The sequence below is a fragment of the Lepidochelys olivacea genome, assembly GCF_965140295.1.
Source record: "Lepidochelys olivacea isolate rLepOli2 genome assembly, chromosome: 7".
Lineage (NCBI taxonomy): Eukaryota > Metazoa > Chordata > Testudines > Cheloniidae > Lepidochelys > Lepidochelys olivacea.
In genome coordinates, this window is record NC_140417.1 from 115780700 (window position 1) to 115800990 (window position 20291).

Below are 20291 nucleotides of genomic sequence, written 5' to 3' on the forward strand. Positions count from 1 at the left end.
CCAACACTAGAAAGCCACTGTAAGTTCAGGTAAACTTACTTCATCCTCCTTTATAATCAGACAGCCAGGGTGTTTACACAACTAGTAGATTCTGAAATATTGCACTTATTTTAGCCTCAGGACGGACATGTTATCAGATAGCTATTTCAATGAACTCATCAATAAATTGAGTAATTGCCACTGGTACCACTCAAGTAATCTAAAATGGTGCTGGTTTGGTCACAGCTAACAGCACACCCCCTATTAAGATTAAAGGAACAGTGGATTGAGAGTTTTGAGATTTACCCAAGGTCTTTCATGCTCCTACTCCCCTAAAGTTTAGGCATCAAATCAGAAGTCTGGCCAGATCTCTGATTGGAGGACTGAAAGAAATTCCCCTAATTTAAGTCTTTTGTTTTAGTTAGCCCCCATATAAAAACAAAAACAGGTTTTTTTTAAAAAAAAAAACTCATTCACCTATGGCAAAGTTTTCAGTTGTGGCTAGATCCCATTGAAAGTCAAAAAGAATTAAGCATTTTGCTTATTAATCAATGTAAGCATTACCTGAATTCCTATTGACTGGTTGTTCAGGTCAATGGGAGGTGTAATGGTCTTTGGTCTGGTTATTACCCATAAGAAAATTGTAGCTCCAAGAGTAATAAGGCCAATCAATGCTGGTGTTGGGAGTGGTGAAAACAAGAAATGAAGTATCCAAATCATGGTGCTGGATCAGCACCACCAGGGTGTTGGACCTGAGCAGAGAAACAGAAGGTTCAGCAGAGTGTTCTGATTAATGTGAATGGCTAATTTTAAGTACAAAATAAAATGCAAGATGTTTAGACAGGTGCTATGGGTGCCAAGTATTATGAATCAGTTAAGTGGGTTGCCTTTGAAGACCCCCTCATCCAGTATGTAATTGACACCATGCTTATGCAATGCTGTAGGTCCACTGTCTAGTTCTCAAGTCACCCATCCAGTAAGCCTACTCCACCCACTGTGAACACCAATAGACTCCTCATTCAGGAACGAAGATCAAGAACTTTAAATGGGGGGGGGGGAAGCTAGGAGGTTGAGAGGAAGAAGTAGTATCATTAGGACTGCATGATTACCACTATTGAAAGAAGTGGAAGTGTTAAGATTTGGAGGGGCTAGAGGCTTTGAAGTTTAGTCAGATCTTGCCCCAAAATCTTTCAGTGATCTAGCAGAAGCACTAGACTGAACAATGAGAGGGGAAGAAAGGCAAGAGCTGGAAGCTGCTTGTTGAAGGAGTTCAGTGGTAAAAGGACTAAGGATAGATGGGAGTCACACGAGTGGAAGGGAAGAAGTCAAAGGTAGGTTTTTCCTTTGATGCCGGTTGCTAGAGCATTCTTGCATGTTAAGAAAGAAGAAGAAAAGGTAGCTGCTAAGAAGGAAGTAGGGACAAGGAAGGCAAATGGCTAGGAGTGGGGGAGGGTTGAGGCAGAGACTAGATGAAGACTCCTTTTCCCTATCACTGAGAAAAGGTATTTTAGATTGGAAGGGCAGGTTCTCAGATATTCTTGAGCAGCTATATGGATTTAGAAGTTTTATCCCTTTCTGTCCCCAACACCTATCATCTTACATTAGGTTAAAATGGTCACTGCTCTGCCTTGTGGATTTCATCTTTGCATTAAAAAACAAGGGAAACATTTAATAGCTGTCCAGTTAGTATCTATTCCCTCTACAGGAAAAATGCCAAGTCTGGTCATTTTTGTTGATATAATCTTGTCCTGAAAACCACAAAAGAATTGTTACTGAGGTATTTGTTTAGTAAATTAGTACACTTCTGAAATGCCAAGGAGCTACATCTTGATCTCACATGTAGCCAAGATCTGGCCACCTGTTTCATGCATAAGTAGTGCATGATGCCCACATTGTAGAGCATAGAAGCTTTCTGTAAAAACAGTATCAGTGAAGCAGGAAGACTGAGGAACCACCACAAGAAAACCCTAAATATGGCAGAGTTCTGTTTCAGAAATGGTACCGGGGGAAGAGAACTGAAAGTGGAACTGCCCTAAATATAGGCTATTGAAATGGTAAAATAGGTGAAGCTTTCCTCTAATATAGGATGCAGAAAGGATAGTTTTTCAGCTCTTTGCTTATGTGTAGGCTAGGTACTCTCATCTTGGGGTCTATTACAAAAATGCATCTTATGTAGATTATGGCTATGTCTACACTACTGTGGTAAGCCAACCTAAGTTACACAACTCCAGCTATGTGAATAATGTAGCTGGAGTGGACATAGCTTAAGTCGACTTACTGCAGTCTCTACACCATGCTCCTCTTGTTCCCAGTGAACTGCTAGGTTGACCAGAGAGCACTCTGCCATTGATTTTTTAGCAGGTCGAGTGAAGACCTGCTAAAAATCAACACCTGGTGCATCAATCCAACAGTAGTGTAGACATAGGCTATGTCTCGACAGCTTTCTGTAGGTGATTCAGAATGTGGTGCATCCATAGCTCCTGACAAGGATGGACCTGGGGGTAAGACTAATGGGAATAAGGAATTTAGTTCCTGTTCTTGATTCAACCCTTAACTTCATGTTGTGTTTAAAATGAGCTGACCAAGTTTGCTGCCTGGAACTAGGCATTTTGCTCAAGTATTATTTTAGCCATGAGCTTGAACCAGACCCCTTATTGCAGTTCCCATCAAACTTAGATCTGGATTCTGACTTCCAGTGCCTCTTAAGTGTAACAGCAAACTAGATCTGAATACCCCAAGTTCTGAGTTTGGGTGTATGAGATCCACATCTGAATTGGAATTTTGCTGGTACTGCCTATCTTTATGATGGGCCAGCCCATAACCATGGATTTAAGCACAACTAATCACTGGGATGTTAGATCTAGTTCTGAGTTTCCATGTTTGTCTTTGTATAGTGCCAGAGTACAATGCTGTTTTCCTGGTAGCTTCAAATAGAGGGGATGCCATGGTTTTTGCCAACAAGTAGGTATTATTTCTCATTCTATGTGGCTAATGTTTTCTGATCATGGGCAGGATTGTTTCCTTTCCCCAAATGTATTTTCTTCACTCTGTTTAGTAACTGAACTAGTATCTTTTAGCCAAGTCTTATGTGGGGGGGGGGGGGAGACTAGTAAAGGATGAGCAGGGCAGGATGTGCCATAATTGTCAGTTTTTGGATTTCCTGAAACATGCTTCAGAACCAACAACCCCGCCTCCCAAACCAACTTATTTAAAATGTAAAAGATCACAATGTACACGTGGCACAAGTTTGTGCCAAGTCCACTTTTTCATGCTATTTTTGCCCACCTGCTTTCAAATGTCTCGAGTGGAGGAGAAAGGGCAGGCTCCTGAAAGAAAGTGGGGAGGACAAGGCTCCAAAATAGCATGCTTCTCCCACTTTTTTGGGGTAGGGGGTGTGGGGGGGGAGAAGGTCAGATGTTACATGAACTACTGGAGATCGATCAAGTGAAAATTAGGACAGAACAAGGGCTTTGAAATTGTTAAGTATGAATATAATATTGACTTCAGTTAGGCTACAGGGATGCTCAGACCAGAGCTGATCATGCTGAGTAATATTGTCCCATTGTTTCCTGAGGCAGTCTGCCTGTGTCTTATACTCCGACTGTAAGCTTTTTGGGGCAGGGATCCCCTTTTCCCCCTGCATTTGTGTAGCCCTGGTCCAGGATTAGGGCTGCTAGTTACTATGATAATACAAATATTTAGTCTGAGAGCTGGTCAAAAAATTGACAGACCAGTTATCAAGTTTTACTGAAATATCAAATTGGACAGAAGTACATTTCTGACAAGAGCACATTATCTGGATAATATCAAATTACTCCAATAAGGCTGATGTGTTTCATTTGGTTTGGTTTTGCAAGGTGTTTTGACTTTGTCCTATTTGGGACAAGTGTCAGAAGTTAGTTTTCTGACCAGCTGTGCTTAGGAATTGCTCCTTTTTGCAAAGAGTAAAGATTTTGAAAACAAGCAACTGACATCTTAAAATTGTACAGTAGAACCTCAGTTAGAAAAACTAGAGTTAAACTGACCAGTCAACCACACCTCATTTGGAACTGGAAATACACAATCAGGCAGCAGCAGAGACAAAAAAAGCAAATCAGTACTGTGTTAAACAAGCTATTAAAAAAATAAAGGGAAAGCAGAATATTTCTTCTGCACAGTAAAGTTTCAAAGCTGTATTAAGTCAATGTTCAGTTGTAAACTTTTGAAAGAGCCACCATAGTGTTTTGTTCAGAGTTACAAACAACCTCCATTCCAGAGGTGTTTGTAACAGAGGTTTTACTGTAGTTGAAACTCATCCTTGGCATTAAACAAAGGATGTTAGCTGGGTCACACCAGGCATAAATTTGCCCCAATGTTCTTATTTCTACAGCCTGGAAATAATTGTGTCCTCGTTCACATCTAATTGAGGTGTTAGTTCTCCTGCATGTACAGACTTATTTAGCAGTGAACACAAAGGCTAATTAGAAGGAGCCCACAGCTGCAGTCTTTCCTTAACTAAAGGATTGTTAAGTCAGTTCTGTTGATTGTTAAAGCTTTTCTGAAAGAAGCACATGGCAGGTAACAGGAATTGATGCTTTATTTTGGGTCATAAACATAAGCTGTCAGACTTCAGGTTACATTTACTATCCCTAGCCATTTTTATGTTTTAGTCCAAAATACACATTTAGTTTATTTCCATTACACTGGTTTTCCAGACAGGAAGTAGGGGATTCCCTGGGCATATTTGAAACAGAACACTCCCAGTACCAAGTCTGACCTAGGACAAATAGTTCATATTGACTGGTTCTTTGAACCATGTATTTAAGATACAGTTTGAGATATGAAGCCAGCTTCTGTTTGTTTACACCAGGTTGTTTTACTAGCCACTTGAGATGTGCAGCAGAAATGCTATGTGCCATTTTAGATACGTTGAGACACCTGGCATCTGATTTTCCACCCATGGCAAACACCTGTGCTGCTACTGGTTTCAGTTAGTGGTCAGTGCTCAGCACTTTGAGGAGCCAGGTTCAATGCATCTTAAGCAGATTACTCTGCACCTCTGGTCACCTTTGAAAGTTTCACCTTACAGTAGTAAGTTCTGTGCTCCTTTTCAGGAGTGGTGGCCCCTGCATGATTTGTAAATCAGAGCAAAATTTGGCCTATAGAGGAACTGATTTGGTTCCCTATTTTAAAAAAGAGGGGGAGGGGGGTTTACAGCTTTTAAATCCTTTTGGCAGTTCATTCTCAGACACCTTCACTTCAACTAGGGCACTCTGGGTTTTAGTCTTGTTGTAGCACAATTTCTGCTCTTGCTTATGACTAGGCAACCCTACTGAAGCCAGTGGCTTTACATGGGTTTTAACAGAGCAGGATTTAGTCCTGTTGCCTTATGGTTAGAGGCAGGAGATTACAGGATTGCAAAGACCAAGTGATTGAGATAACAGACCAGTGGACTCCCACAGTGGTATTTATTCAGGGAAAAGTCTTGAGGCTGTCAGTGTTTGACCCAAGGATGTATGTACATGCATTTTGAGGTCTCACCATCTTTAATGGTCAACCTTCACTCCTATTAACATACATCATAGCTACATGTACAGGAAAGGGAGAAATATGTACATCATGTTCGCAATGTCCCAACACTGCTCCTCTATTTCTGTGTCCCATTAGTCTAATTCACTCCTCTGCCTTTGAGGAGACAGCTTGATCATGCCAACTGCAGGATTTAGCAAAGCTGAGTAAGTGGTGTTCTGTGGTAGTTCTAGATACAACAATTACCATTTCAATCCAAGAGATTAATGCTTCCTTGTAAATTAGTCAAAGTAGGAAGGGAGATTAAAATAACCCCCCAAAGTGGGCAATATGATGTTCAGGTAACCCTGTCCCATTCCTAATCCAAGAAAAGGAAGTTAGAGGATCAGCTGGTATGGATGCCAAGACACTTATTTGGGAGCAGTTGATTTCTTACATGTGTTATTCATATCTTGTATGAAAGTCAGACATCTGGACCACCTCAACTGGCATCCACCTTCTCTGGTCATGGCCAATAAGGTTTCAGAGGAAGGTAAAAGCCCAGAATTCACTTTGCCAATAAGCTGTTTTGTATGTTCTGGTTGTTGTAGTTGAGAATGTTCTTACCCCATTACTCACCTAGATTGTGAGCATGCAGGCAGCCTTAATTCTGGAATTTACTTCAAAAACCTTAATTCAGTCCCTTTGTGCTTATGCTACAGTCTTCAGTTGCATCACCATACATTATGGACAACCTTAATTTTGCCATTTAGCCTTCAGATATTGGACTTTGCAACTTTATTAGTTTTCTTAACAAGAAGCATGAAAACATTAAGTTACACACAAACCACATTAAGGGAAGTCAAACTCCATTGCAACATCATATTGACACCCACATGGGCCATCAGCATGGTTAGGACCTTTAGTCTCACTACACAGACTTCTGCTAAGCTAATGGAATACTGTATAGTAGCACTGGTATGCAGTCATCCTCTAGACTAGCACTATATGGGGATGAGACACTTGGCCAGTGGGTTTTATAGACATTTGCTGAAAGCAAAGGAATGGTGAACTCTCACACATTTCATTCCAGGCTGTGGAGAGTGTCTAGTGGGAACAAATGCCTGTCCATTCCCCTAAACTTGACCCCTTCTGCCCTGTACCAGTCTTGTCTTTTCCACCCATAGCTCCTTGCCCCAACCCTATTCTCATCAAGGGAGCCCACTCTCCAATCAAGCTTCTCATGACTGTCCCTTAGCCCCACTAGTTGAAGTTCCCTCACAGCTCCATCTCTTGCACCCCCACCCAAGCATTCCCATACTCACATCCCAGTCCCCCTTCTCCAAGTCTTCTCCTCCCCCCCCCCCCCCGCACACACACAGGGCCAGTTCCCATTCTTCCCCCTCCAGCCTAGTTCTTGTCAGATCTCTGCCTCACCTCAGCCCAGTTCTTTGCAATCCCAGGATCCTTTCCCAGCCTCTAATTAACGTCTTCCCCTTCCCACAGGCTCCTTTTCCCAATTTAATCCCATGCTTTTGCTTCTGGGTTCAGCTCTTGTCCCTCCACTTTCAATTTAGGCAGCTTCTTCCTCCTTGGAGCCTGAAGGCTCATCAGGGATGGGGAGGAAGAGGCAATGAATGAAAGCAGAGACAGGCCCCCTGCTCTGAGGCTTGCCTACACCTAGCTGAGGTACATGTGGAAAACAGCTACACCCGTAACATTGCTATTACAATGTACCGTCCCCAGCGTAGACACAACTATGTCAGTGGAAAAAATGTTTCTGCTGACATAGCTGTGGTCACTTGGGGAGGTGGTGTGTACATTGGCAGAAAAAAACCCCTTCTGTTGGTGTAGGTTGTCTACACTATGGAGGTTATGCAGACAGAATCTCAGTTCCAGTGTCTAGAGCCAACATGACTGAAGCATCCCACAAGTGCAATAGTGAGGAAAATCCTGCATAATCCCAAGCTGGAGCATGCTCTGTTCAGAGCCTAAACTGTGGCATCTGAGCATGTGCCAACTGCAATTTCTCCAAAAGCTCACAACTTGGTCACATTTGATGATATTTTTATGTGATAGGCCTCTTCCTGTCCCTACCATTACCACTCCCCTCCTGCTAAATGAGCAGTCCCTGCTCCAGAGCATATAGGAAATAACTTCCCACAGAAGGATTCAGAGTTTCATATGGACAAACTTTCCTCTAGCCTTATCCTTGAGGAAAGTTGATTTTAGCTGATACTTTCCAAAAAACAGCTTCAGGCAGACATCTGGCATGGAAGATTTCAGCTCAAATAGTTATTTTTCAGTTCCTTAAAACACTGCCAAGCTTCATCTTATAATAGGAAGTATCAGGAAATGTTAAATAGGTGGGGCTGATAGCTAATTGTTGCAGCCCACAGTCATTTTAGATATACAATCCACATTCTGAGCCTAGTTTTCAGACACTGGGGCATTCCAGGGCAAACTGGAGCCTATTAGCACTTTCCTGCTCTCCAGCTTGCTCCAGAGCAAGTGGCTTATCTAGCTAGTACAAGGGACTAAATTGGTCCCAGGCAGCCCCTTGATAGGGAAGAAACAAGCCAACTCTTCAGGTCCTGTTGTGGGGTTCTGCCCTCTAGCATGTACTGACCAATGTGGGCTGTTAGAGATTTTATCTGGATGGGAAGCTAGCAAGGCCATCTGCTCACTGCCTTCATGATCCTCCTCCCAACAGTCACCTGCTAACTATTGTCATCAGTAAGGCACCATGCTGAAAAAGTGTGCTAAAGTTCATTTAAAAATTGATCTTTAACAGGTTTATCACCAAAGAAATCTCAATCTCAGCACTGTGTCCTGAGATGCCAAGTGCATGCAGTTTCATTAGAGTCTAAATTGCTCGGAGAGCCAACATCTAGGTTAGTCAGTGAACTCTAACCTGATTCAACTGTTATTTACTACTCAAACAGAAAATGTAAAGAATTGATTCACTGAGCAACTGCTTTCTCACCTTCACTAACAGTCCAAGGCAGAGCCAGATTAACTATGCTGGACAAAGATCAGAGACTAGAGAAGGAGTGAAATTGTGCCCCCCCCCATCCCCATCTTGATTTTTGAAGAGACATAGGGATTAGGAGGTGTTTTACAGAAGCAGAAAGCTGTAAATCCCTTGTGGCCCACCTAATGATTGCATCACTGGGATGTTTGATCCACAGGATGGCTGGGAGAAGAGAATCTTCAAGCCAACTGACTAGTCTCCCCAGGAATAAAAATTTAGGGGTATGTGGCCTCTTTAGAGTCCCCTCATCCATCTGCCTGTCACTCTTGAAGACACTGCTAATGTCCAGAGGTCATCCCCCACACCTTACAGTGAGAGAATCAGTTCTCCTTACATATTCACTTAATCATCTGCGGATCTGAAGCAGAGGAGTTGCCCAGCTCCAGCCAGGATCTGGACCATGGAGTATCAAGGGTCAAGTCTGGGCCATAAATGCCAAGACAACCAGGAATACATAGCATTGAAATCAAATCCTCTACTTAGTAGTGAGCCTAGAGTCCAGTAGAGGCAGTTCTCCCACAAGAGAGAAAAGGGCATGTGAGTAGATACATCATGTGTGTGAGACAGTCATGAATGCAGGGTCACATCCTGCAACATTGAGCACCTGGAACTCATTGGCTTCAGCTGCTCAAATTCCACTTTAATTGGCATTGCCAGTACCCCTCAATCTGGTCACAGCTAGTTGTCTTGCTTAACTGAGTGATAGACCACCAAGGTACACAGGACTGTTGAGCCTGATCAATGGTCAGGGATAATGTGCACCAGAATCAGAGTGCAAAGGCTTACCTTTTATCAGAACAGTTTTATTACAGTGGTACCAGTTGCACTGCTGTACTCAAGGCTGTAGGTTACTTTTTTTTTTTAATTGCACCTTACTCCTTTTTTAAAGGATTTCCAAAGGCTCTGTGGAAAGTTAAAGCAAATAAGGCTGTATGCTTCTACTCATTGTGGATTTGAAAGTTCGACTTAGAGTTGATTTATCCTATTAGGAGAAAAAACCACTGAGGGGTGGAGATATAGTAGGGAGGGGGGAAAAAAAAATCTAATGAAGAGGGCAATGCAGGTGGTCAGAGTTATCTTTAGCCATGTAGAGGTAAGGGTTAATCTGTGAACCCTATGGCCTACAAGATCAGAGGATATGTGGATTCCTGTGGCATAGGCACCACAGGGAATGGGGATGCAATACAGTATATGGGACAACCTCTTATTATATTCTCTTCAGTTGGAAGTCAGAGACCAGGACTGAATTCATAGGCACCTTTAAGAGGTTATTGGGCACATATCAGTGAGATGCGGATCATTTGCAAAGTGAGATGTTGCTGCCATCAATTTGCAAACATCTAGTAGATAATACGGTGATAAGTAACAGTCAGCATGGATTTGTCAAAAACAAAGTGTCAAACCAACCTGATAGCTTTCTTTGATAGGGTAACAAGCCTTGTGGCTAGGGGGAAGTGGTAGATATGGGATATATCTTGATTTTAGTAAAGCTTTTGATACTGTCCTGCAGGACCTTCTCATAAACAAGCCAGGGAAATGCATCCTAGATGGAGCTATTAGGTAGGTACAAAACTGGTTGGAAAACCGTTCCCAGAGAAGAAAAGGAGTACTTGTGGCACCTTAGAGACTAACCAGAGAGTAGTTATCAGTGGTTCAGAGTCATGCTGGAAGGGCACAAGTGTGTCCCACAGGGGTTGGTTCTGGGTCTGTTTCTGTTCAATATCTTAATTGATTTAGATAATGGCATATAGAGTACACTTATAAAGTCTGTGGATGATACCAAGCTGGGAGGGGTTGCAAGTGCTTTGGAGGATAGGATTAAAATTCAAAGTGATCTGGACAAACTGGAGAAATGGTCTGAAGTAAATAGGATGAAATTCAATAAGTACAAATGCAAAGTACTGCATTGTACTTAGGAAGGAACAATCAGTTGCACACATAAAAAATGGGAAATGACTGCCTAGGAAGGAGTACCATGGAGAGGGATCTGGGGGCATCGTGGATCACAAGCTAAATATGAGTCAGTGTAACGCTGGTGCAAAAAAAAATAAGCCACCCACCACACACACCATTCTGGGATGTATTAGCAGGAGTGTGATAAGCAAGACTCGAGAAGTAATTCTTCTGCTCTACTCAGGCCCCAACTGGAATACTGTGTCCAGTTCTGGGTGCCACATTTCAGGAAGGATGTGGACAAACTGGAGAGAGTCCAGAGAGTGTGCAACAAAAATTATGAAAGTTCTAGAAAACATGACCTATGAGGGAAGATTGTAAAAAATTGGGTTTTGGAGAAGAGAAGACTGAGAGCGGACATAAATTTTCAGGAGGAAGAAAAATTGTTCTTAACCTCTGAAGAGAGGACAAGAAGCAATGGGTTTAAATTGCAGCAAGGGAGGTTTAGGTTGGACATTAGAAAATTTTCTAAACTGTCAGGGTGGTTAAGCACTAGAATAAATTGCCTAGTGAGGCTGTGGAATCTCCATCATTGGAGACTTTTAAGAGCAGGTTAGACAAACACCAGTCAGGGATGGTCTAGATAATACTTAGTCCTGTCATGAGTGCAAGGGACTGGACTAGGTGACCTCTCAAGGTCCCTTCCAGGTCTATGATTCTATCACCATAGGAGTTTTACTCATGGTGGCCATTTGGCATGCCTAGAAAAGGGTGAGAAGAGGGTGAACAGAAGGATTGTGGCCCTACATGGGTACCCATCACTGTTATTTGCACCTACAAGTGATAGCAGTAGTGCTCATTCCAAAGTAAGTTCACTGCCAATTGCCTTTGATGTCCTAAAGCCCTTTTAGGGCTCAGTCCTGCTTCAGAAAATTAGACTTTCCTTCAGCTGATTGACTGGGCCTATTAGGTTTTCAATATCCAGCCAGTCACATAGAAGAGAGGAAATCTACAAGCAAGAAGCAGAGTGGCTTGGTTGGAGGAATACAAGGCTGTGATTGAACAATTGCTAGTTGTATCTGCTATCAAAGGCAGGTCATTTTGCCTACTGGCTCAGTTTTCCCAACTGTGAAATAGGGTAAATAAGTTATCCTCCTAGATGTTATATGAAAATTAGTTACTTTGGCATTTTGGACACATGAAATACAACATAAGCATTAAATATTTTCCGAGGATGAGAGGGGCCCCAATTCTCCTCACACACATGAAAGTCAGGAAGAGTACAGCTGACATTTTTGGAGTTGCACTAGCATAAAAGAGTAGTGGGGTGGGTGGCTGCAGGGGAAGGAATCCTCATGTTTAACATGGATTGCTTTCCTCAGGGTCCTGTCTAGCAGTTTAGTAAGCTTACAACCAGGGAAAGAAACCTTCAAGGCATTCAGAAATGCATGAGTTATTCTCAGATATGTCATTTTACTCTCAAAATGGAGAGTTTGGTACAACACACCCTCCTTGTGGCCAGCTCTCAGCTATAACTCATGTTCTTTGAAGGTCATTCATTTGTCTTCTCTACTGCAGAAATCAAAACTTCAGGAGAGTATTCCCTTTCTGAAGTTTGTGAACACCACTTCACCTTTTAGATGGCAGTGATTTCTGGGCCTTGACTAATTGAGACAACTCCAAGCAGTATTGCTCAAATAAGGCTAAGGGTCCTTTTAATCTGATGTCCTAAAGCTTTTTGACTCAGTGTTATACCAATGACAAGTGCTTTACTCACATGGTTATAATGTAGACAAAGAAACCTGAGGGGCTAGACAGATTTGTTTATATAATCTCAAGCAAAACATGTCAGGAACAAAACCTAGGTCTTCTGATCAGTCCTATTCTGTAATCACCAATATAGGTGATCTCCCTTTAAGGTTCCTAGTCAGAAGGAGTTTACTATCTTTCTTGGTTGTCACCTATATACTAATTAGGCCTTGTTTAGCCAGTTTTAGATAGTCAAGCTTCTTAAGGTATCAGGGTCGCAGCAGTGTTAGCCTGTATCCACAAAAAGAACAGGAGTACTTGTCGCACCTTAGAGACTAACAAATTTATGTGAGTAGAAGCTTTTATGGGCTACAGCCCATTTCAGATGCATAGATTAGAACATATAGTAAGATATATACACACACACACATAGATACGTTAGAAGTTACTATACAAACTGTAATTGGCTAATTAGTTAAGATGAGCTATTAGCAGGAAAATACGTAGTGATAAGTATCCTTACACCTACTTGTCAACATTAAGTAAATAGATTCAATAGGTAGTTAATATTTAGTACTCTAAATACATTAAAGGGCCTTTTGTACACTAGTGACTCATTGGCACCCTGACAGCAGGATTGTCTGGCTATGTAGTCTCCCTCCTCAGGCCCTACGCTACCAGCACTCCCAGCTACCTTCGAGAAGCTACTGACTTCCTGAGGAAACTACAATCCATCGGTGATCTGCCTGATAACACCATCCTGGCCACTATGGATGTAGAAGCCCTCTACACCAACATTCCACACAAAGATGGACTACAAGCCAACAACAACACTATCCCTGATGATGTCACGGCTAACCTGGTGGCTGAACTTTGTGACTTTGTCCTTACCCATAACTATTTGACATTTGGGGACAATGTATACCTTCAGATCTGCAGCACTATGGGTACCCGCATGGCCCCACAGTATGCCAACATTTTTATGGCTGACTTAGAACAACGCTTCCTCAGCTCTCGTCCCCTAATGCCCCTACTCTACTTGCGCTATATTGATGACATCTTCATCATCCAGACCCATGGAAAAGAAGCCCTTGAGGAATTCCACCATGATTTCAACAATTTCCATCCCACCATCAACCTCAGCCTGGTCCAGTCCACACAAGAGATCCACTTCCTGGACACTACAGTGCTAATAAACGATGGTCACAACCACCACCCTATACCGGAAACCTACTGACCGCTATTCCTACCTACATGCCTCCAGCTTTCACCCAGACCACACCACACGATCATCGTCTACAGCCAAGCTCTGCGATACAACCGCATTTGCTCTAACCCCTCAGACAGAGACAAACACCTACAAGATCTCTATCAAGCATTCTTACAACTACAAAACCCACCTGCGGAAGTGAAGAAACAGACTGATAGAGCCAGAAGAGTTCCCAGAAGTCACCTACTACAGGACAGGCCCAACAAAGAAAATAACAGAACACCACTAGCCGTCACCTTCAGCCCCCAACGCATTATTAAGGATCTACAACCTATCCTGAAGGATGACCCAACACTCACAAATCTTGAGACAGGCCAGTCCTTGCCTACAGACAGCCCCCCAACCTGAAGCAAGTACTCACCAGCAACCACATACCGCACAACAGAACCACTAACCCAGGAACCTATCCTTGCAACAAAGCCCGTTGCCAACTGTGCCCACATATCTATTCAGGGGACACCATCACAGGGCCTAATAACATCAGCCACACTATCAGAGGCTTGTTCACCTGCACATCCACCAATATGTTATATGCCATCATGTGCCAGTAATGCCCTTCTGCCATGTACATTGGTCAAACTGGACAGTCTCCATGTAAAAGACTAAATGGACACAAATCAGATGTCAAGAATTATAACATTCATAAATCAGTCAGAGAACACTTCAGTCTCTCTGGTCACGCAATTAAAGACATGAAAGTTGCAATATTACAACAAAAAACTTCAAATCCAGACTCCAGCGAGAAACTGTTAAATTGGAATTCATTTGCAAATTGGATACAATTAACTTAGGCTTGAATAGAGAGTGGGAGTGGCTAAGTCATTATGTAAGGTAACCTATTTCCCCTTGTTTTTTCCTACCCCCCCTCAGACCTTCTTGTTAAACCCTGGATTTGTACTGGAAATGGCCCACCTTGATTATCATGCACATTGTAAGGAGAGTGATCACTTTAGATTAGCTATTACTAGCAGGAGAGTGTGTGAGTGAGTGTGTGTGTGGGGTTTGAAGGTATTTTTTCATGCTTTGTGTATATAAAAAGATCTTCTACACTTTCCACAGTATGTATCCAATGAAGTGAGCTGTAGCTCACAAAAGCTTATGCTCAAATAAATTGGTTAGTCTTTAAGGTGCTAAAAGTACTCCTTTTCTTTTTGTGAATAGAGACTAACATAGCTGTTACTCTGAATCCTTTTATTTGATGCCTTAAGTAGAAAGGGAGAGAAAGCAGAGAAGTGTTATTAGTGGGGAAACCAAATTAGAGTGGTTAAACATCTTGCTTATAGTTACTACTGCTCAGTTCCTTGTGTAAGTATCAGTTATTTAGACTCATGAGTTATTAAGGTCTTTTTACCTATTCTGTGCACTTTTTAGCACCCTTAAGTTTATCCATAGGGATAGTAGCTCTTTAGAGCAAAGTATATTTTTACAGTTACACATAGCCACAAGTAGAAGTTCACCCTTTAATAGTAAAGGAAATAAATTTATATTTACTTTACTTATAAATTAAACCTTTTAATATAGTTATAAAGAAAATACTGCTAATGAAAAAAGGTACTAATACCTCAAGAACTGAAAGTAGGAAAACAAAAAAAACTTTAAAACTTACCTCTAGAAGAACAGCACTAGCTACTTGTTACAGTCACCTATAGAACACCATAACACATACTTCAAGACTAGCTACTGTTTGTCTCTGCCAGGTTTAAATAACCAGTAATCAGAAGAGCATGCTGGGAAAGGATCTTATAAAAGAGTGAACCTAGGCTGGAGAACATAGTGGTTTCTAGATAATTACAGGGAAGAGATTGAGTTTGTACCTTTCTGAAGGACTAGATGAAAGATAAGAAAGACTTTAAAGGTCAAAACTTGAGAGTTTGATGCAGTTGTTACTTTCTGAGATTGTTTTTGCTAATAAAAGCCCAGTTGTATTTTTAGTATTAGGGATTTTCTGTATTTCTAGTGTTGTATGCTGATACAATAGGGTTTCTCTACTGTTTGTGAGGTTAAAAAACAGAATCCTTTCTATTAGAATATCCTTTGCTCAATGCTATTATTTTTCCTTATTGCTGTTGGTTTTTTTTTGGTTGCTTACACCTGTGTAGGGTGCTAATATTCTGATCTGGTGATCGTTTCCCTGTTCCCACAAATATAAATAACCTTGCAAGGTATAAGGTAGTAGCTAATTGGACCCTAAGATTTTAAAGAGTGAAGTTGGGTTTCTTCCCCTTAGTGCCTTTCTGCATGTGAGAAATCCTTGGGGTTTCTCTTTTCTTAAAGGCCTGTAGACACCTCTGACACTCCTTCCCTTCCTAAAGGTAAGGGAACAGCACAGCTGTTTGTTGTAGGTTTGGTGGCTATACTTCACCTAGTGCTCTTCCTTTAAGCCCAGAGATCAGATCCTGAACTCAGAGCTGTGCTATTCATTTTCACCAGCTGTGGATTTGGCTCAAGGTACTTAAAAGAAATCACTGTTGTAAGTACTGTCTTAATACACCAACTTTGTACATAGTCTTTCCCTAAATGTATCTCCTACAAACTCCTTGACTTCAATGGGGCTAAACTAGATATAAATCAGCACAGATGTGGGCCATTATTAATCTTTCTGTTGGGGAAGGGGGAGGTGATGTTTTGTGATTAAAGCACATAACAGGGAAGTGGCTCTCTCATGGACTTGCTGTGTGACTGAGCAAGTAATTTAACCCCTCTGTTTCCCCATTTCTAGTATAAGAATAGTTGCGTATCTCAAATGTAGCTTGTTTTGTGTATGAAACTTGGCCATGTTCAGTTTTGCCCAGCACTAGCTGCTCCTTCGAATTCAGTCAGTACACAGGTATATATGCTCAAATAGGAAAAGCAGGCCTTCTATGTTAGATGTTTCCTGGATGCCACTTCAGGTGCGTTTATATTCAGAAAATGGAGTGTTTATTAAAAGCAAATGAGTAAGAAAGTGATATGAATGTTGTGGGACTTCATATTAATTTTTTCATGATGACTTTCCAGCTTAAAAAACAAACATGGTTTGAGCCAAATCCAGCTCTCAGAAAAGGAGGGACAAGCTTCACTGACTCCAGTTAACAACTTTTTTCAAAGGGACAAAGTGGACCAGAAGCACAAGTACACAAATCTCAGTCTCTTGCCTTCTTAATGGGCTTAAAATGAAAAAAAACCCATCTGTACTTACACCCACTTGTAAGTAATTCAAATCAGTGGCGCAGACTATGTTCTGAGAACAGCTGTGTAATTGACTGCCTCCCCCCAGTAGAAGTGTTTGTGATGGAGGAGTGGTTAGGATGAGCTTTTACACAAGGAAACAGGGCAATTGTCCAAAGGTGGCAAAGTTACCTACTTACCTAAAGCAAATAGAGTATGTAAATAAGCAAGAAATACTCACTTAGTCCACAGTTCCCTCTGTACTGTTGCCACACCAGTGTTCGGAGGTGATTCCAGATCTGGAGTAGGACTTTCCTAAGTTTTAGTGAGTGTTCTGAGGTGTGTGCATGTGTTGATTTAGCTCTGTCTCGTCTCTTGGAAATAAAGTTTAAGTAATTCCCCTGCCCTTGTCAATCATTTGCACTTGGAACAACCACGTGTTGTGTAAATCCATTCTGGTTTGTATATTTAAGAAAATAGATCATAATGGGTCTCCTCTATGGTGCCTATCACTGCTGTGTATGTATAAAAACAGATAGGCACAAGGACTTTGTTTTGCTATTGAAACCAGTTATTCCATTGCTCAAAGATGGCAGTGTGATGCAGTGGGCTCGGACTCAGGAGACCCAAGTTCTCCTCTCATTTGCTAGTTGATTTTTGGCAAAATGCTTCATTTTGTCCCTCAGTTTCCCCCTTGCTCATTGGGGATAATGATACTTTGTCAGACTCTTTGAGATCTTCATATTCACAGTGCTCAGCAAAAGCGAAGTATTTATTGCAGGAAGCTGTGTTTCCGTACCATCTTGGTGCCACTGTCAGTTTGGAAAGGCACCTTACACTGTATCATGCTCAAAAAAAAAAAAAAAATTTGAGGGATTATTTATTTCTATTATAGCACCTCTGAACCCCAGTCAAAGATCAGGGTCCCTTTGGACTAGACGCTACACATCTTTTCAGATAATCTAGTCCATGGATTTGTCAATCACTTAACTTCAAAATCTGTCATTTCTGATCACTTAAGTAACAGAATTGGAGGAATGCTAGTTTGTTTGCATGGAGGTCAGGAGTAAACTTGGATCTGGATGGTGGCAAGGTATGCACTATGCCTTTGAATGGATAAAGGCATCAAACATATAAAAATGTGGCTATAACCCAGACTAGAGTCAGGTTTCACATTCAAGACTGCAACAGTAAGGGGAAGCTTATTTGATAGCTCTCCCTCCGGCATTTAGTATTCCTGGGATTGGCTTGCATGCTGCTTCTGACCTCAGCACTACTCCTTTCATAAACCCAGAAATCTAAACAGCCCAGTAATCACTCAGCTCTCGCCTTTAACAACATATATTGCGTGTTGTTATGGGAGCTTTGCATTTGCATGGGAGAACGGAGGGGACTGTTACTATTTTAATATCCCTTTTAAAATTCTTCCATAAAGGAATTTAAAATCATCATTTCCAATCAGGAGAAAGAATGTTACAGAGCTTACCTTGTTTTCCCAAGAGAGGGACACGATATATTGTGTGGGATTTATGTCCTACTCAGGTTGCTGTACAGCTCCAAGTGGATGTATAAGGCTTGTTCTTTTCACAAACTGTTCCTGGGGCAGGACTGTATCTGAAATAATCAACAGTGCTGCTTTAATAAACAGCTGACAGCGCTCCTCAGTAACCTTTGAACCGGCATTGCAACAGGTTCAAAGGCAGTAATTGTCCCTGATTAATTATGAGCAGTAATTTCAGCCAGTTAGAAATGTCAATTTAGACAAAAGGTTAAACATACAATTCTTACGCAATGGCTTTACAAAGGAACAGCACACCCTGAAAAGCTAACACCAGCCCAGAGAAAGCTTCATGCTTTATATAGGGCTTTCATTTGTTTTGAGTGCTTGGGATATGTAATAAGAGAGGCTTGATTCAGAATGGGACCCTCTTACATGCTTGTGATCAGGGCAACCAGATTATAATACCCTACTCCTTTACAACCTCATTAGAGAAGAGTCTTTCTAAGACATTTCAGGGAGGGGCAAATCCTGCCCCTGCCTGAGCAGAGGTGTAGATTCCCTTTGCGGTGGAACCTGTGCAGTTTTGCTAATCAATGGGGTAGTGCACTTCTTTGGCAGGGAGTTTGGTCCCTAGGGACTCCCACTTCAGCAGTGCGCAAGGAATGGAGGCGCCATGGCCACAGTAGGGTCCAAGGACTTGCTGATTTGTGGAGTTCCTTATCTTTCCCCACTAGCATGGGGTGCTATGTAAGTGGGTCACGTCAGTCTTGGATTGTAGATAGGAAGCACAGTTCAGTGCTTAGAGTGTTAGCGTGGTCCAGTGACACCTGCGTTCAATTCCCTGGTTTACCGTAGATTCCCTGTAAAATGGGATAATAGCACTGCCCTACCTCCCAGGAGTGCTGTGATGGTAAGGTGCTCAGATATTATGGTGATGGGTGGTCATTACGTACAGATAGATATATCCTCTGTGTAACTGCTTCAGAGCCTGGGGAAAGGGCCTACCACCATGTCCGTGCGTTTGTCAGAGCCCAGTTTGGTTACTCAAGCCAAGAACTGGTTCAGGATTTACCTCTAATAGCTTGAAACACTACAGATCAAATCCCGAGTCCTTACTCAAGCAGGTGTCCCATTCAGTCAGTGATTTTGGGGTTGGCTCCAGAAACAACAATGTTGTGTGTAAGTTGTTAAACCATTATTGCAGCAGAGTTTTTTGAAGCGTTACAAATTACAATAGTACAGTTTTCATGTTGATTCAGGCCTGGCTGCAGCCTTGTGCATCTATGTCTTTTATTTTTAATGTGAACCAGTGAACCAATATTGACCCTTTTCATTAAGGCCTTGGGTAGTCTTAATCCAAAATACCACGATAGACCTTAGAGAGGCTTTTCCTAAAAGTTGAGTGACTGTTGCCCAGCATGAGGGTAGTTCTCTCATGTAATTGCACTCACTGTAGTATGTTAATCTATTGAGAAAATTATAGGAGTTTTTGAGCAGAAAGGAAATAAATATGGGTAAGATTCAAGCCTGATGTAAGCAAGTACAACTCTCACAGCAGTCTATGGCCAAATTCAGTGGTGGCATAATAGCATAACTTAACACTACTTTGCCTCTTATATCCCCATGTGCAACTGACAGAGTTATATGGTATTTCATGGGGGTGCACAGCCAGGGATCTTCAGCCAGCGTAAATTGGCGTAGCTCCATCAACTTCATTAGAGCTACTGTATACTGATTTATGCTCAGGATCTGGACTGAGAGTATCTTACATGGAGGTGTGAGGTGTAGGGGAAGAGCATAGCAGAAAAAGTACTAACAAAAAGATAAAGTAGTCTACCCATGCCTACACCCCACCCCATATATATACATACATACATACATACACACACTTGATCTTACACTTTCTTGATAATTACTTTTCCTTCAACACCCTTTTTCCTTTGGCCTTTGTACATCCATTGAGGGCCAAATCAATGCAAGTTTCGTTCCTCTACTATGACCTTACACCCGCTCAGACTTGTTTTATGATCAACCTACACCATTGATAAATTCACTACTAACATGGCCCAGGAAGTCGAAGCATTTCTGAACTGTGGATTTGTCATCCCTTAATCAGGCAGATTGGGCCTTGCATGGATCAAGTGTTTTGTTGAATTACTGACTCAACAGTTACCAATTATCCAGCCAGTTTCCCTTTTGAAAGCAGCTTTAAACGGACATATCTGCAAACA

General features: G+C 41.8%; 1 protein-coding gene across 3 annotated transcripts in view; it reads right to left on the reverse strand.

Annotated features, from left to right (window-relative positions):
• ACSL5 (acyl-CoA synthetase long chain family member 5) overlaps nt 1-18181 on the reverse strand; it is a 41517-nt gene extending 23336 nt beyond the window's left edge. For 2 of the 3 annotated variants that reach the window (XM_084635280.1, XM_084635278.1), the window contains exons 1-2: nt 18046-18181; nt 544-731 (exon numbers count right to left, since the gene is read on the reverse strand). In XM_084635280.1, coding sequence (XP_084491406.1) covers nt 544-699 — 156 coding nt within the window. In that variant the 5' untranslated portion in view covers nt 700-731; nt 18046-18181. Of the gene's footprint in view, nt 1-543; nt 732-16800; nt 16937-18045 lie in introns of those variants that run through there. The other variant, XM_084635279.1, reaches the window with a different exon arrangement.
• Nucleotides 18182-20291: the final 2110 nt, after the last annotated feature.